This window comes from Lagenorhynchus albirostris, chromosome 8 (assembly GCF_949774975.1).
Source record: "Lagenorhynchus albirostris chromosome 8, mLagAlb1.1, whole genome shotgun sequence".
Lineage (NCBI taxonomy): Eukaryota > Metazoa > Chordata > Mammalia > Artiodactyla > Delphinidae > Lagenorhynchus > Lagenorhynchus albirostris.
In genome coordinates, this window is record NC_083102.1 from 92,661,306 (window position 1) to 92,680,263 (window position 18,958).

Consider the following 18,958-nt stretch of genomic DNA (forward strand, 5'->3'; position numbering starts at 1 on the left):
CAATGATACACTGATCAAAAATATTGAGTTGAGATTTAGGGGGTAAAAGATAGAAATACAACTGTAAAGTTGTTTAACTGTACTATTTTAAGAAATTGGAAGTTTGGGGAGAAATTTCAAAGTTCAAGATTTGGCATTTTACAGGGTAGTATAAGCCACTTTCTTGACATGGTTCATTTTGGAGAAAGAAAAGATTTAACTGTGCTTTCAATGCTTACCTAAATATTAACTTACTTTCAAGTTATTTCCACAATTCTGACATGAAAATTTATATTTAGAGTCAGAAAGGGTTCTTAAACATTTGATAAAATATCTGTGTAGTAGTTTCTGCAGGTGTAGTGTTCTAAGTAAGAAAAAAGGCACGGTTTTCAAGCCGTCAGCAGCCTAGAGCTGTTCAATCCCCACCACCAAATTGCCTGAAATGGAAATTTAAATGAATTTTAATTTAAATGAATGTTTACCATTGGGGAAAACTGAATGACGACTACATGTGACCTCTCAGTACTATTTTGGCAACTTCATGTGGATCTATATTTCAAAATAAGAGGCTCTGAAAAGTAAGGATAATCCTTAAGGGGATGCGCTTTCACCTCTTGCAGTTTGTGGAGGACTACGAGCCTACCAAGGCCGACAGCTACCGGAAGAAGGTGGTGCTGGACGGGGAGGAAGTGCAGATCGACATCTTGGACACAGCCGGGCAGGAGGACTACGCCGCCATCAGGGACAACTACTTCCGGAGCGGCGAGGGCTTCCTTTGTGTCTTCTCCATTACGGAAATGGAGTCCTTCGCGGCCACAGCCGACTTCAGGTATGTCAGGGAGTCGTGCCGTTACACCGCAGAACAGCTTGCTCCCCAGAAACAAGCAGACCACTAGAGGCTCTTACCTGATCGCCTTTCCCTCTGCGTCTAGTCGTGTTTTTTCCCTCTGTGACATCAGTGTGACTCTGTGCGCTGCATGCTTGTGCTCACAGCCTCGGCGCACCCTGCGTAATCCCACGGCCAGCTCTGCCAGTGCCAGCTGCACTGGAGCCTGAGTTTGTGGCGGCATCCGTACCCAGACTCTCCTCACGCGTTTCTGAAGTATTTCCCTTTGAAGTACGGTACTACTGCTGCCGTAAGAGTAGACGCTTGCACTGCGTAATGGATCTCTGGCCCAGACTGTAACGCTCTGTGTTAGTCACTGGTGTCTCGGCACCTGTGTCATGCCCAGGAGGCACATTGCCATCCACCTCACTGACAGCACGGACGGAACTTTTAGTAGAAATAATACCACCACAGATTGGCACACTAGGTTTTGTTGTACAGTATTTTTTTTACATCTTATTTACTGTTTGTGTAATCAAAATCTGTCCTCCATTTGGTTTTGGGCAGGGGGGCCGGGGGGCTGGTAAAGGGGAGAGGGGTTCTCTCCATCCTTGAGAGAAATATAGCATAAATAAGTTCTTGAGTCGTCTCGTGAAGACGGCATGCTTAGGGCTTCCCTGGTGGCGCAGTGGTTGAGAGTCCGCCTGCTGATGCAGGGGACACGGGTTCGTGCCCCGGTCCGGGAAGATCCCACATGCCGCGGAGCGGCTGGGCCCGTGAGCCATGGCCGCTGAGCCTGCGCGTCCAGAGCCTGTGCTCCGCAACGGGAGAGGCCACAACAGTGAGAGGCCCGCGTACCGCAAAAAAAAAAAAAAAAAAAAAAAAGGCATGCTTAATCACAAGCATTCTTTAGTTGTATATTTTTATTTCTGCATTGTCTGCTTTGGCGTGGGGCACACCAAGGCAGCATGTGATATATCCTGTTTTCAAGATTCACGCAGCTGAGTTGAATAAGTCATGAAACCAAGTGGAAGTTAGCGACAAAGTAGGAGATGTGGCCAGTGATGGTAGAGGATCCAGGAGAGGAGAGGAGCTGGGAGGCCTTCAAGAGATAGATAACCCTGAAGGATAAGAAGGATTTCCACAGATGAGGAAAGAGGTCATTCCTGGTGGTTGAGCAAGAAAGTGAAGCAAGGGTTACACAAAGCATTCCTTTTTATGTATACGTGAAACTCTCAGAACTTAAAAAGATTCTAAAAGCATGTCATTGAGAAACTTTAAAAATATAAATTTATTTGTAAAAAAGCATGTCATTGAGAAACTTTAAAAATATAAATTTATTTGTAACATTAAGTTTGTTGGCTTCTATAAGGAAGGAGTTTTGTATGTGATAAAGTGCAAAGGGAGTTTTGTAATCCTGGGAGACATGCTGAAAGTTATGTAAGTGTCAGTGATTATTCATTCATTCAAAAAAATATTTTGAGTGCTTATTATGTAGCAGGTTCTGTACTAAGTAATGGAATACATTTTGTCACCATAGCCACCAAGCCAAAGTGGTATCTCAAGGGAGTGAGGTATTTTTATGCCAAGAGAAAGAATCTTGGGCTGTTGCTGTTACAGAAAATAAGTGAATCATTCATTACTCGTCTGTTGTACCTCCAGTGTGTTGCCCCTCCCATAAATAAAAACTGTTCCTACTAACTGACCAGCAATAGGAAAGCCATTTTTGAGATCGTCTGAATGGTTATCGTAGGCACTCCACACGGTCTGACCTGCAAAGTATAGCACAATGTCAGCTCCTCTCTTTTAATTTCTTTTTATTGAAGTATAGTTGATGTACAATGTTGTGTTAATTTCTGCTGTACAGTGAAGTGATTCAATTATACATATATATACATTATTTTTTCATATTCTTTTCCATTATGGTTTATCACAGGATATTGAGTATAGATCTCTGTGCTATTCAATGGGACCTTGTTGTTTATCTGTTCTATATATAAAAGCTTACATCTGCCAATCCCAACCCCCCCCTCCTTGGCAACCACAAGTCTGTTCTCTATGTCTGTGGGTCTGTTTCATAGATAAGTTCATTTGTGTCATATTTTAGATTCCACATATAAGTGATATCATATGGTATTTATCTTTCTGTTTCTGACTTCACTTAGTATGATAATCTCTGGTTGCATCCATGTTGCTGCAAATGGCATTATTTCATTCTTTTTTATGGCTGAGTAGTATTCCATTGTGTGGATATATATCTATACATGTCTCTATATATACCACATCTTCATCCATTCATCTGTCGATGGACTCTTAGGTTGCTTCTGTGTCTTGGCTATTGTGAATAGTGCTGCTGTGAACGTAGGGGTGCATGTATCTTTTTGAATTAGAATTTTGTCCAGATATATGCCCAGGAGTGGGATTGCTGGGTCGTATGGTAGTTCTCTTTTTAGTTTTCTAAGGAGCCTCCACACTGTTCTCCACAGTGGCTGCACCAACTTACACTCCCACCAACAGTGTAGGAGGGGTCCTTTTTCTCCACGCCTTCTCCAGCATTTGTTATAGACTTTTTAATGATGGCCATTCTGAGCAGTGAGAGGTGGTACCTCATTGCAGTTTTGATTTGCATTTCTCCGATTGTCAACTCCTCCCTTTAGCCTTCCTGGGCCTCCCGTCACCCAGACAGGATCCGTCGTTTCCTCGTGTGTGTGCGGTATGCTTACCACAGCTGCAGCAGCTCACTCGCCGCACTCTTACATGAGATTGATTTATATGTGTTTTTCCTGATATGGTAAAAACTCTTCTTATCCATTTCAGTGTCTCTAGTACCTCTGTTTGGCACAGTTGCTGGCCTATAACTTGTAGTGCTTATTAAGTGTTTGATAGAAATATTAGAAAGCGCTGTTACGTTTTTTCATTCTCACTTTCCTTCTGATAAGAATGAAGTTGGACCAGTTTGTAAAGGTGCTTTCCTATTCTAAAATTCTGTAGTAGCCTCTCAAACTCTTTAAAGGGAGCATCACTTTAAGCAAAAATGCCAATAACGATTACAATCATCACATCAGAAACCACTGATCACAGATCACCATAACAAATATAATAATAATGGAAAAGTTTGAAATGTTGCGAGAATTACCAGAATGTGACACAGAGACACAAAGTGAGCAAATGCTGTTGGAAAAATAGTGCTGATAGACTTGCTTGATGCAGGGTGACTACAAACCTTCAGTCTGTTCAGAAAAAAAAAAAGTAGTATCTACAAAGCACAGTAAAGCAGATTGCAGTAAACAAGGTATACTTTTATCAACCGTGATAAACGTACCACATTAATGTTAACAGTAGGGGAAACTGGATGTGGGGTATATGGGAACTCTCTGTCCTATCTTCACAGCTTCTCTGTGAATCTGAAATCATTCTAATATAAAAAGTTTATTTTCAAAAAAGCATTTCGGAGGAAGTTGCATTTGATATTCACTTCGTACGTCTGCTGCCATATTTATACTCTTCTTCTGTGTATTTTTCTGAATGAAGTGAATGTGGAGCTCAAGTCATTGATGGTAGAAAAAGGAAGAAGTGCTGCTTGTTTCCTACTGGGTAATAAGTGAGCTATTTGTTATTGTCTAGAAACATAAATAACTGCTAATTGCATGTTTTGTTATTTTAACATGTAGAGATAACATTAATATTTCTTGCTCATTTTCTCTTATCCAGGGAGCAGATTTTAAGAGTAAAAGAAGATGAGAATGTTCCATTTCTGCTCGTTGGAAACAAATCAGATTTGGAAGATAAAAGGCAGGTTTCTGTAGAAGAGGCAAAAACCAGAGCCGATCAGTGGAATGTTAACTATGTGGAAACATCTGCTAAAACGCGAGCTAATGTTGACAAGGTAAAAAGGTGGCTCTACTGCTACGTCATGTTAAAAATAGGTTGATGTGCTTTAACTCGGCTCTGTTTAGTCTAGAGATTCTGTGAGACTTTCAAATAGAGGTTTAATACGTGTTGATTTTTTATGGCCCTGAATGCTCAAGTACAGCGTGTTAGGAATTTACTTCACTTTGTCCTTATAGGTTCCCGAGCGGCGTTAAAACATGAGACACTGCAGCTAGATGTACCTTTTTTTTTTTTTTTAAAGCACTGAAAGATTCCTGACCTGAATCCCTGCTTTTTTTTTTTTTTTCCTTATCCTGATTGGCTGGAGAATCTAGAAGGAACAATGTAAGTCCTCTGAGCTGACACCTGCCCATCCTCACTTAAGTTCTCCCAGACCCCGGGGGAGAGGATTTTGAAATCTCTGTCATCACAGCTGCCTTCCCTACCCTCAGCCTCTGTTCTCCCCCAAGTGGAAGGGGAGCTCCTGTGTCCTCTCCCCTCATCCTCACACTGTGTTCAGATTGGCCCTTCCTGGAGACCAGGTGCAGAACACCCTTACCTCGTTTCTAGAAGCCTTCCCAGTGCTTTTCATCCTGCTGCGGGACGCCATCATCAGTATTTAGGAAGCCTGCCGGTTGCGCTGGGGCAGCACAGGTTCTGAGAGCCCTCCAGGCGGGGCCTTTTCAGCCCCCGCGTATCTAGGCTCTACTGAGTGCCTCTCAAAAACTAACGTGCAGGAGGATTGCCTATAGAGCCTGATAAACACAGATTCCTGGGTCTTCGCCAGAGATTTTGATTCGCTTGGTCTGGGGTGAGACCTGAGAATTTGCCTATCTAGCTAGCTCCTGGATGTGCAAATGGGCGGTGCGGCACACTTGGAGTAACTGCCCTAGGTGGCCGCAGGTGCTTGTGAGCTCGTCTGCTGTGGCTGTAGATTCGCAGCCCTGGTCCAGAAATCATGATGTTAAAAATTTAGAGATTCTTTCTGCCTGTTTACTGTAGGTTTTAAGACAGTGTTATTACTGTCTTAAACTGATTAATTTTTTTTTTTTAGTCACACAGTCAGATTCCTTTAAGTCCAAGACATCTGTACAAATTGCTGTAAGATTTCTACTGAGTAGACCAGTTTCCTCTAAAGTTATGGCAAATTTAAAGTACTGATGAAATACAGTTTAAGGTTCAGCATGTTTGGGGTTTTGAAAGGCACCAATGAAGACTGTCATAGCATATGTATACTTTGTTTCCTCCTGTTTGATGTCTTGAGCAGGTTATAGAACAAACCATCGTGATCTAAGGGGAGTGGGGAGCAATAACTGTCCAAGCTCTGAGGCTCGAAGCAGTCCTGTAGTGTCACCTGCTGGCATCAGAGGCCCTGGGAGAATACGGTAGTGTGCATTATCAGAGATCTCACCAGACAGTAAGAAAAAGACCAACAACCCAATGGGAAAATGGTCGAAAAACAGATAGCCCTGTCACAGAAAAGAAATGCAAATCGTGTTTAAACTTGCAAAGAGGCTTATGAGTCTTACTTATAAAAAGGGAAGTGAAATTTTAAAATATAATGACATATTTTTTTTACCTGTCAATTGGAAAAGGGCAAGAAGGTTGATAATAATACTGTTGACAGGAGTATGGGAAAAAAAGGAACTCTCATATGTTCTTGGAAGGGCAGTCTGGCAATTATCTATCAAAAATTATGACCCCAACAATTCAAGTTCTAAAACTTTATTATACAGATAAAATTATACATCCATGCATAAGTGTATGTTCAGCAGTAGTCCTTGAAGCATTATTTGTAGAAGCAAAAGACAGGAAATATCCAAGTGTCCAGGAACAGATGGTGCGTCCATATAATGGAATACTGTACAGCTGGTGAAAAGAAGGTAGAACTTAATGTGCTGATGTGGAATGATCTTCAACATCAGTAAATGAAAAAGCAAAGTACAGAACAGCATCTAGTTTGCTGCCATCTGTGTTTGAAACATACTCATACACACACAAGCGCACATGTATGTATGTATCGGGAATATGTAAGATTCTAGTACCTGTGGTTGCCACCAGAGAGCTAAGTCACAGACGTGCATGTTTCACTGCTGTGTCCTGAAGAGTGGCTACCAGATAACGTACCTCAGTGGCTAAGGAAAAGTAACTTGCAGCAACTCTTCAGTTTCTTAAATTTGGTTACGTTGGGATTATATTTGTTTTTTGGGTTTGTTTGCTGAGGCAATGATGTAATACAGTTATAAGAGCTGATAATACTCTTTAGTGCTTGAAGAGCCAGGCGCTGTGGCCAGCACTCACTGTTTCATCTTTAACCCTATGAAGCACAGATACTCCTCTCATGACGCGTTTTTAGGTGAGGAAAGTGAGGTGCGGAGAGATTACATACCTGGCTCAAGGTCACCATGTCGTAGTGGCATCTGCTGGCTCTGGGTGTGGCCAGCTCTGGAGCCAATGTTCTTCCCTGTCTATTTTACTTAAAACAATGGTTGGAATACCTGTGGCATCTCCCATGTTGTGTGTCATCCACTCCCAGGAGTCTGATCAGATTTTGCAGGATTAAGTGTTAACAGTGTCTCCTTCTATTAAATTGAGAGGTGTTTTGTCACAAAAAACAAATACTAGCTCCCGCCAGACTTTAAACGCCCATGCCTTATCCTTACCAGGATTCCAAATAGACCACTGGGTAGAAGTTTCAAAGAAGCAGATTTTTAAAACTACCCTGTGAAAAAGCTTCATGACCATCAGAATTGTTGAGCTGAGGCCTGGCCTGTCTCAGAGGAATCACTCAGAGGCTAGAGGACCATCTGGGAAACCTGCTTGGGTCCTCCCTGGGTGCCAGGTCATCTGATGACCTTGTAGTACCCTTCTAGCTAAATGCTCTGGCTCTTTAAATCGCAACTCCAAGGTTGCTCTTAATTTTAAGGAACATCTTGGGGGAAATGGAAAGAAATTAGGCAAGTAGATGTCAAAATGAAAGTATGATTTATTATGTCAAGAGAGCCAATTTTATGTTGGGGAAAGAATTTTGTTAGAAATGTAGTGTCTTGTTTTTGAAAATGTTTTTAATTTTTTTCTTTATACAAGTAATACATGAACATATGCTCATTGTATAAAGAAAAATTCATGATACAGAGGAAAAAGTATAAGGAGGAAAAGTGAGTGTCACTCCACCCAGATTCCACTCACCTCCTTTACCTGTAGGTAACCACTGCTAACACGTGTGTATCTTTCCAGACATTTACCTGCCTTTAAAGACAGGCATATAGAATCTAAGGGAGGAAAAAAAAAAGAACCTTAGGGAAAGGTTGTACTTGCTTGTTTTCCACCTGTATAAATAGGATTTGTGTGTGTGTATAGTGTATTTCTGTGGTTTGCTTTTTAAATTTCACAGTAAATAGATCTGTAGTTCTTTCCATGTCGTTGCATATAGACGTACCACATTCTTTTTAAAATCTACAAAATGTTCCATAGTTAGGAAAATGGCTGAATTATGAAAAAAGTCTACCAGTGACATTTAGGTTGTCTGCAGTGCTATTACAAACATAACACAGTGAACTGTGTGAACGTGCACCCACACAAGACCAAAAGCAAGGGTGCATTTAAAATTTTAATGACAAGTCACCCTCCAGAGAGGCTGCCTTACACTCCCACCAACAGTGTGAGGAAACCCTTTCCCCACTCCTTGCCAGTGTCAATTAAAGGAGCCTTTAAATGTCACCAACAAGATGGGGAAATCACTTCTTTTGTGTTTCCTGATTACTACTGAGGCTGGGCAGCTTGTAGTTGATTCATTGGCCGTTTGTAGATCTTCTGTGAACGCTGAAATTACATTGATCTAATGGGGGGTTTATCTTTTTGATTCATAAGCCTGCTTTATATTAAGGACATTACCCCTCTGTCCACTATATCCGTTTGGGACAGTGTCTCCTAATGCATACCATATCTGTTTTTATCTTTTTTTTTTTTGAATGTATAGTTGATTTACAGTATCATGTTAGTTTCAGGTGTACAGCAGAATGATTCAGTGATACATATGTATATTCTTTTCCAGATTCTTCTCCCTTATAGGTTATTACAAAATATTGAGTATAGTTCCCTATGCTATCCAGTAGGTCCTTGTTGTCTTTTTTTTTTTTCTACAAAAGAAATAGAAATTTTTATTCAAGCCAAATTTGAGGATTATAACTGCATAGAGCATCTCAGAAAGCTCTAAGCACTGTTCCCGGTTATCTGTTTTATATATAGTAGTGTGTATATGTTAATCCCAATCTCCTAATTTAGCTCTCACCCCTTCCCCTTTGGTAACCATAAGTTTGTTTTCTGTGTCTGTGAGTCTCTTTCTTTTTTGGAAATAAGTTCATTTGTATCTTTTTTTTTTAGATTCCATATATAAGCGATATTATATGATATTTATGTTTCTCTGGCTTATACTTCATTTAGTATGATAATCTCTAGGTCCATCCATGTTGCTGCACATGGCATTCTTTCATTCTTCCTTATGGCTGAGTAACATTCCTCTGTGTGTGTGTACACATATATATCACACCTTCTTTATCCACTCCTCTGTCAATGAACATTTAGGTTGCTTCCATGACTTGGCTATTGTAAATAGTGCTGCGATGAACATTGGGGTGCACGTATCTTTTTTTTTTTTTTTTGCACGTATCTTTTTGAATTATGGTTTTTTCCACGTATATACCTAGGAGTAGGATTGGATCATATGGTAACTCTGTTTTTAGTTTAAGGAACCTCCATACTGTTCTCCATAGTAGCTGCACCAATTTACATTCCCACCAACAGTGTAGGAGGGTTCCCTTTTCTCCACACCCTCTCCAGCATTTATTGTTTGTAGACTTTTTGATGATGGCCATTCTGACTGGTGTGAGGTGCTACCTCATTGTAGTTTTGATTTGCATTTCTCTAATAATTAGCGGTGTTGAGCATCTTTTCATGTGCCCATTGGCCGTCTGTATGTCTTCTTTGAAGAAATGTGTATTTAGATCTTCTGCCCATTTTTTCATTGGGTTTGTTTTGATACTGAGTCACATGAGCTGTTTGTAAATTTTAGAGATTAATCCCCTGTTGGTCACATGGTTTGCAGTTATTTTCTCCCATTCTGTGGGTTGTCTTTTCATTTTGCTTATGGTTTCCTTTGCTGTGCAAAAGTTTTTGAGTTTAATTAGGTCTCATTTGTTTATTTTTGTTTTTATTTCCATTACTCTAGGAGATAGATCCAAAAAGATATTGCTGCAATTTATGTCAAAGAGTGTTCTGTCTAGGTTTTCCTCTAGGAGTTGTATAGTATCCAGTCTTACATTTAGATCTTTAATCAGTTTTGAGTTTATTTTTGTGTATGGTGATAAAGAATGTTCTAATTGTATTCTTTTACATGTAGCTGTCCCAGTTTTCCCAGCACCACTTACTGAAGAGACTGTCTTTTCTCCATTGTATAGTCTTGCCTCCTTTGTTGTAGATAAACCCACGCACCTATGGTCCATTTATCTCTGGGCTTTCTATCCTGTTTCATTGATCTATATTTCTGTTTTGATTACTGAAGTTTTGTAGTATAGTCTGAAGTCAGGAAGTCTGATTCCTCCAGTTCCATTTTTCTTCCTCAAGGTTGCTTTGACTTTCAGGGTCTTTTGTGTTTCCATACAAATTAAAAAATTTTTTGTTCTAGTTCCGTGAAAAATGCCATTGGTAATTTGATAGAGATTGCACTGAATCTGTAGATTGCCCTGGGTAGTGTAGTCATTTTGACAATATTGATTCTTCTGAGCCAAAAAAACGTTATATCTTTACATCTGTTTGTGTTGTCTTCAGTTTCTTTTATCAGCATCTTAGTTTTTGGAGTACAGGTCTTTTGCCTCCTTAGGTAGTTGTATTCCTAGGTATTTTATTCTTTTTGATGCGATGGTAAATGGGATTGTTTCTTTAATTTCTCTGTCTGATCTTTCGTTGTTAGTGTATAGAAATGCAACAGATTTCTGTGTATTAATTTTGTATCCTGCAACTTTACCGAATTCATTGATGAGCTCTTGTAGTTTTCTGGTAACATCTTCAGGATTTTCTATGTATAGTATCATGTCATCTGCAAACAATGACAGTTGTTTTAATTCTTCTTTTCCTATTTGGATCCCTTTTCTCTTTCTTGTCTGATTGCCATGGCTAGGTCTTCCAAAACTATGTTGAATAAAAGTGGTGAGAGGGGACATCCTTGTCTTTTTCCTGATCTTAGAGAAAATGCTTTCAGCTTTTCACTGTTGCTGTGGGTTTGTCATATACAGCCTTTATTATGTTGAGGTATGTTCCCTCTGTGCCCAGTTCCTGGAGAGTTTTTATCAAAAGTTTGGGTGCTGAATTTTATCAAAAGTTTTTTCTGCATCTATTGAGATGGTCATATGGTTTTTATTCTTCAATTTGTTGATGTGGTATAGCACACTGATTGATTTGCTCCATACCATGTCTTATTTATTTAGGCTGCGTTGGGTCTTTGTTGCTGCACCTGGGCTTTCTCTAGTTGCAGCAAGTGGGGGCCACTGTTCGTTGTGGTACGCAGGCTTCTCACTGCGGTGGCTTCTTGTTGCAGAGTGTGGGCTCAGTAGTTGTGGCTCGCAGGCTCAGTAGTTGTGGCGCACAGGCTTAGCTGCCCCACGGCATGTGGGATCTTCCTGGACCAGGGCTCGAACCCGTGTCCCCTGCATTGTCAGGCAGATTCTTAACCACTATGCCACTAGGCAAGTCCCCATACCATGTCTTTTAACTTTGCTGATTTTTACCTTTTGCCATGGAAAAAACATTAAAGATTACGTTGTCAAATTTGTTGTTTTTCCTTTGAGACTTCTGGATTCTGTGGCTTCATTAGAAAAGCTCTCCCATCCTAAACTTAAAAAGCACTTACCTAGGGCTTCCCTGGTGGCACAGTAGTTAAGAATCCACCTGCCAGTGCAGGGGACACAGGTTCAAGCCCTGGCCCGGGAAGATCCCACATGCCATGGAGCAGCTAAGCCTGTGCACCACAACTACTGACCCTGTGCTCTAGAGACTTCGAGCCACAACTATTGAGCCCGCGTGCCACAACTATTGAAGCTCACGCACCTAGAGCCCGTGCTCCACAATGAGAAGCCACCGCAATGAGAAGCCTGCGCTCCGCAACGAAGAGTAGCCCCCGCTCACTGCAACTAGAGAAAGCCTGCGCAAGCAACGAAGACCCAACGCAGCCAAAAATTAATAAGAAAAACACTTAACGTATAATTTTTGCTTCCTTTTTGTGTTGGCCTTTATAGTAGATGTTTAATCCTTTTGAAAATTTAGTATTGTCTGTGTTGTGAACTAGGGGCTGTTAAGTACTTAAAATGAAGAAACTGGTGAAGGCAAAGGTTTACATTTAAAGCTAACGGTCTATGATGCTTTAAGAGAGATGTTTGTCATTTCTAATAATTTTTATGTTTTTTCAACTGTAAGTATTCTGAGCTAAGCATTTTGAGTCTGTGTCTAGTTTCGTTTCATTTTCATTTACGTGAGAACAGGGATTTCCTGTGATCTCTACTCTGGAATTAGAAGAGTCAAATTCTGTACATGCCAGGGGGGGAAATGGGGGGAAGGGAAAGAAGGGGACAGGAGGAAAGAGGGTGGGAGGAAATGAGGGCGAGCAGAAATTTTTTAAAAAGTTGGAAGAAGCTCTGTACTTTCGGATTATCATTTGTCTGAGTTTATCAAAACCAGTTCTTCATTCTTACTCCAAATTACTTATTTCCTTCCACTTGGCAGTTGAAACAAGGCCTCCTTTACCTTAATTAAGTTAGCTAATGTAAAGTTTAAGAGTTTTCCATTGGGTTTGCTTGTAAAGTTTAAGAGTTTTCCATTGGGTTTGCTAGTTAAGATGACCTTGGTGGTTTCCAGTAGGGATTCGTTTGCAGTTTATTGCAGATACTCATCTAAAATTAGAAATCACATCTTCTAATATCCATTCTGCAGTGATATATTCACATCAGAAAGCAGTACTGGGAGTTTTCTGCTAATCACACGTAGTTAGTTTGGAGGCTTCCTGCCCTGGCTGGTCAGCTGTGGACTTGAAGCAGAGGTGTTGCAAAATCCCCAGTCTCCAGACCGTCAAGCTGCAGCAAGTGGGGCAAGAATTCATGGGGTTTGAACTGTCACCTACGTGTTTCAGTACATTGCATTCTTTCTGAGCTTTTATGCTCAGTCTTCCCCTTCTTTAATTATCCGTGTCCTTTTCTGTTGGTCCTGCGTCCATTTAACTCAACCCATTGGTCTGATAGTCCTTGTTTTCTTTTTTAATTTTTATTTTATATTGGAGTATAGTTGATTACCTGTGTTGTGTGTCAGGTGTACAGCAAAGTGATTTAGTTACACATATGCATGCATCTCTTCTTTTTCCAATTCCTTTCCCATTTAGCTTATCGTATTGAGCAGAGTTCCCTGTGCTATACAGAGGTCCTTGTTGTTTACCTGTTTTAAATGTAGCAGTGTGTACATGTCAATCCCTAACTCCCTATCTATCCCTCCCCCCACCCTTCCCCACCATAAGTTCATCCTCTAAGTCTGTTTCTTTTGCAAATAAGTTCATTTGTATCATTTTTTTTAGATTCCACATTAAGGGATATCATGTGATATTTGTCTTTGTCTGTCTGACTTAGTATAATAATCTCCAGGTCCATGCATGTTGCCGCAAATGACATTGTCTGTCTGACTGAGTATAATAATCTCCAGGTCCATGCATGTTGCCGCAAATGACACTGTTTCATTCTTCTTAATGGCTGAGTAATACTCCATTGTATATATGTACCAAATCTTTATCCATTCATCTGTTGATGGACATTTAGGTTGCTTCCATGTCTTGGGTATTGTAAACAGTGCTGCAATGAACACTGGGGTTCATTTCGAACCATGTTTTTCTCTGGCTATATGCCCAGGAGTGGGATTGCTGGATCATATGTTACCTCTATTTGTAGTACCTTTATTTGTAGTTTCTTAAGGAACAACCATACTGTTCTCCATAGTAGCTGCACCAATTTACATTCCCACCAACAGTGTAGGAGAGTTCCCTATCTCCACACCCTCTCCAGCATGTTGTTTGTAGATTTTTTGATGATGGCCATTCTGACTGATGTGAGGTGATACCTCATTGTAGTTTTGATTTCCATTTCTCTAATAATTAGCAATGTTGAGCATCTTTTCATGTGCTTTTTAGCCATCTATATGTCTTCTTTGGAGAAATGTCTATTTAGGTCTTCTGCCCATTTTTTCGTTGGGCTGTTTGTTTTTTTGACAGAGTCACATGAGCTGTTTTTAAATTTTAGAGATTAATCCCATTGGTCACATGGTTTGTAATTATTTTCTCCCATTCTGTGGGTTGTCTTTTCATTTTGTTTATGGTTTCTTTCACTCTGCAAAAGCTTTTAAGTTTAATCAGGCCCCATTTTATTTTTGTTTTTATTTCCATTACTCTAGGAGATGGATGGAAAAGATAATGCCACGATTTATGTCAGAAAACCTGCCTAGGTTTTCCTCTAGGAGTTGTATAGTATCTGGTCTTGCATTTAGGTCTTTAATCCATTTTGAGTTTATATTGATGCTTCCAATCCAAGAAAAATGATATCTTTCCATCTGTTTGTGTCCTCTTTGATTATGTTCATCAGCCTCTTACAGTTGTAGTCTTTTGCCTCCTTAGTTAGGTTTATTCCTAGGTATTTTGATGTGATGGTAAATGGGTTTCTTTAATTTCTCCTTCTGATCTTTCATTGTTAGTGTATAGAAATGCAGCAGATTTCTGTATTAATTTTGTATCCTGCAACTTTACTGAACACTGATGAGCTCTAGTAATTTTCTGGTAGCACCTTTAGGATTTTCTATGTGTAGTATTATGTCATCTGCAAACAAACAGTGATACTTCTTTTCCAATTTGGATTCCTTCTTTTCATTCTCTGATTGCTGTGACTAGGACTTCCAAAACTATGTTGAATAAAAATGGCAAGAGTGGGTATCCTTGTCTCATTCCTGGTCTTAGAGGAAATGCTTTCAGCTTTTCACCATTGAGTATGTTAGCTGTGGGTTTGTCATATACCACCTTTATTATGTTGAGGTATGTTCCCTCTAGGCCCATTTTCTGGAGAGTTTTTATCACAAATTGGTGTTGCAGACAAAGCTTTTGATCAGATTCATCTATTGAGATGATTATATGGTTTTTATTCTTTAGTTTGTTAATATGGTGTATCACACTGATTGATTTGCAGATACTGTGAATCGTTGCATCCCTGGGATAAATCCCACTTGATTATAGTATATGATCCTTTTTAAGGTATTGTTGGATTTAGTTTGCAGAGTATTTTGTTGAGGATTTTTTCATCTGTGTTCATCAGCGATATTGGTCTGTAATTTTTTTGGTGATTTTGGTGATATCTTTGTCTGGTTTTGATATCAGGGTGATGGTGGCCTCATAGAATGAGTTTGGGAGTATTCCTTCCTCTGTAATTTTTTGGAACGCTTTCAGAAGGATAGGAGTTAACTCTTCTCTAAATGTTTGATAGAATTTGCCTGTGAAGCCATCTGGTCCTGTACTTTTTTGTTGGGAGTTTTTTCATCACAGTTTCAATTTCAGTACTTGTGTTCATATTTTCTGCTTCTTCCTGGTTCAGTCTTGGGAGATTGTACCTTTCTAGGCATTTGTCCATTTTTTCTAGGTTGTCCATTTTACCGGCATATGTTGCTTGTAGTAGTCTCTTACAATCCTTTGTATTTCTGTGGTATCAGTTGTAACTTCTCCTTTTTCATCTTTAATTTTATTGATTTGAACTCTTTTTCTTGATGAGTCTGGCTAAAGGTTTATCAATTTTGTTTATCTTTTCAAAGAACCAGCTTTTAGTTTCATTGATCTTTTCTGGGTTTTGTTTCTATTTCATTTATTTCTGCTCTGATCTTTATTTCTTTCCTTCTACTAACTGGGTTTTGTTTGTTTTTCTTTCTCTAGTTGCTTTAAGTGTAAGATTAGGTTGTTTTGAGATTTTTCTGTATTTTGTATACAAGATATATTTTGTATAGCGATAAACTTCCCTCTTAGAACTGCTTTTGCTGTGTCCATTTTGGATTGTCATGCTTTCGTTTATTTGTCTTTAGGTATTTTTTGCTTTCCTCTGATTTCTTCAGTGATCCATTGGTTGTTTTAGTAGCATATTGTTGAGCCTCCACGTGTTTCTGTTATTATAGTTTTTTTCTTGTACTTGATTTCTAAGCATTGTGGTCAGAAAAGATGCTTGATATGATTTCAGTTTTCTTGAATTTGTTTTTAGTCTTATCAAGTTTTATTCTAGAAGTAATCATTTTTTTAATCCAGAATGCAAAAGTGTGATGCATAGAAGTTATTCATCCACTCATCACTATTTGTGTACAGTGAGTCCACATCCTTCTAGGCCCTTCAGTGTGTACTCAGACATTTGTTATTGACATTGAACTTAAGGTTACAGTAGTAATTTTTAAATTATTAGGCTAATATCTCCCATTATTTGCCAGTTTCTAGACATCAAACATCTCAAATATAGTGCAAGAAACAAAATTGTTTTCTAGTGCCTGGTATCAGAACGATAAAGGAAGCAGTCATTTTCCACAGCTGTTTTTTTAAAACAGGGCTGAAGAAAACCAGGTTATTAAATGTAAATTTTATTAAACACAAATTACTTTAAAATTTAATTGATAAAATACATTTACTAATTATAAATTTCTCAAATGTAACCTACTGAGTTTCATATCTTTGGAGCTAGCCTCACTTGTAGTACTTTTTTCATTTTTATCTTGAAAATTCAGACAGAAAGATTAGGTTATATTATGTAAACACATTTTACCAAATTCATTTTTCCCATTTTCTCAGTATACTTGGAGAAGCAGGCTTTAGTTGGGTGCTTTCCTCTCTCTGTACTCCCCAAACAAGAGCTCCTAAATATTCCTATAATATTCCCCAGGTTTACTGTTGTGAATCAGAGAAATTCCAGGCACATATGATCTACTTGGTTTATTTATCCTATTTTCTTCTTTCTAGGTATTTTTTGATTTAATGAGGGAAATTCGAGCCAGAAAGATGGAAGACAGCAAAGAAAAGAATGGGAAAAAGAAGAGGAAAAGTTTAGCCAAGAGAATAAGAGAAAGATGCTGCATTTTATAATCAAAGCCCAAACTCCTTTCTTATCTTGACCATACTAAGAAATATAATTTATAAGCTTTGCCACTGAAGGCTCAATTGACTGTGAAATTACTTTAACATTTTGGAAATTGTTATGTGTCTCTAAAAGCATGAATTGGAACTGCACTGAGAGTCAAATTCACTTAAAAAAGAAATTAATGTGGCTTCACCAAGAAGCAAAGTTCAACTTATTTCGTAATTGCCTACATGTATCACAGTCCTGAATGTAGCGTGGGCACCTGTGTTTTGCTGGCAGTCTTTCTTGAACTATTCAAGAGGTGAGATGGGGGTGGGCAATGGGAGGAAAGGCTACTTCCTCTGGTTTATTATAAAGCTTAAATTTTATATCATTTTAAAATGTCTTGGTCTTCTACTGCCTTGACAGATGACAATTGTGAACATGATAGTTAAACTGTACCACTTTTTTTAACCATTGTTATGCAAAATATAGAAGAAAAAGTTACTGGCATGATTGTTGCATATAGTTCAATTGAGAGTAATTCATCTGTGAATCTGCATTAATTACCCGGTGATTAACTTAGAAAAGTGGTGTAAACTTGTACATGGAAATTTTTTAATATGCCTTAATTTAGAAACCTAAAGGTAACCCACTTACATCATTCTGGGTGTGTCCTCACTGTGCCGTGGGCCCATTGCCCATGTGTCCTGGTGAGAGAATATATGTCAGGATGGAGGACAACGTTTGTGTAGAAGATTCTCGAGAAATTACTTGTAGGAGTCTGTCCAAATTTAAACTGTGTGCCATACTCTGGTTCCTGCAAGTAAGGTTCCAGAGCTTCTTGATTGCTTTTAACTAAGTGTAAGGTAGTTTAAAATGAAGGCCCAGCGTCTACTTGTAAGATAATTTTAGACTATGAGCATTCAGTACCAGTTATGTCTCAGTGAACCCTCTTTCTTTAAGATGCTGGTCCCTGGAAATCCCTTTCTGCAAGTGGTGAGCATGTGTTAAGATTTTGATCTCCTTGGAGTGTAGAGCACAGGAAAAGCGTGGACAGTGCTAATGCATTTTGCACTAGAACACTTCAGAAGAGTCGTGCTCACCATCTGGTAACTTCTATATTTGTATTCCCGAGGTTACAGTTTGTACGGGAGTTACTGGGATTATTTGTAGGCTGTGTTCGTAATGAATAACACTGTCTCTACGTTTTCCTAAAGTTAACATCGAACAACCAAACCCAAGGATAGTGCAGAAAACATGTCTGGCACCAAACAGTAGGCTGTTTCCCCACCGTATGGCGTGCCCGCTGGAGGGCCATGATTTCAGTGGGAGATTTACCACTGTCAGATTTTTCTTTTCTTTGTAATGGGACTAGGACAGTTTGATTCAACAAAGTTTTCGTTTCTTTTTGCTCAGTCCTAATTTCAGCAAGTCAAAGATGTGTTCAGGCATTCCAGGTGACAGATGTGTACGTAAAGTTAACAAAAACAGGCTATTTAGGAACTGAACTCTTTAGATATTACGTACGGCTTGTCATATTAAATATTTGTCCTTAAAGGGTTTGAGATGTACATCTTTCATATTTTTCATAGGCTGTGCCATGTGCAGAATTAAAGTTACCAATGTAAGCGCGGCCCCGTGGGCCCAGCATCTCCGTGTGTACTTGTTGCAGTCTCATTTAACCAGGGGTCCTAACCACTAACATTGTGACTTTGCTTTGAGACCTTTCCTCTCCTGGGTACTGAGGTGCTATGAAGCCAAACGACAAAGATGCATCACATGTCTTAGGCTGATGCCACTACCCGATCGGTTTATTTGCAATTTGAGCCATTTAAAGACCAATAAACTTTCTTTTTTTAAATGTTTGTGGTGTTACTTGATGTTTACAATTCAGATTTATCAACCTGGGCATCCTTACCAGAGACTTGACTACAACTCAATCTTTTGAGCCATTAGTTTAGGGACTTCTGTGTGAGAAGAATTCTGCACCACATTTCCTCAGTCAGGATCATCATTGCTTAGGTTTAATCAAGGCTCAGAAATGGAGGAGCCCCATGTGCAGAATTGCACGGAAGACACTCTTCTGCTGTCTTGAAAGTCACAAATGTATAACTGCTTTTAGAATACT

General features: G+C 39.3%; 1 protein-coding gene across 3 annotated transcripts in view; it reads left to right on the top strand.

Moving 5' to 3' along the window:
- Positions 1-18,691, top strand: part of RALA (RAS like proto-oncogene A) — a 78,287-nt gene extending 59,596 nt beyond the window's left edge. For all 3 annotated transcript variants that reach the window (XM_060157349.1, XM_060157350.1, XM_060157351.1), the window contains 3 exons: positions 600-808; positions 4,517-4,691; positions 16,731-18,691. In XM_060157349.1, the coding sequence (XP_060013332.1) occupies positions 600-808; positions 4,517-4,691; positions 16,731-16,853 (507 nt within the window). In that variant the 3' untranslated portion in view covers positions 16,854-18,691. The remainder of the gene's footprint in view (positions 1-599; positions 809-4,516; positions 4,692-16,730) is intronic.
- Positions 18,692-18,958: the final 267 nt, after the last annotated feature.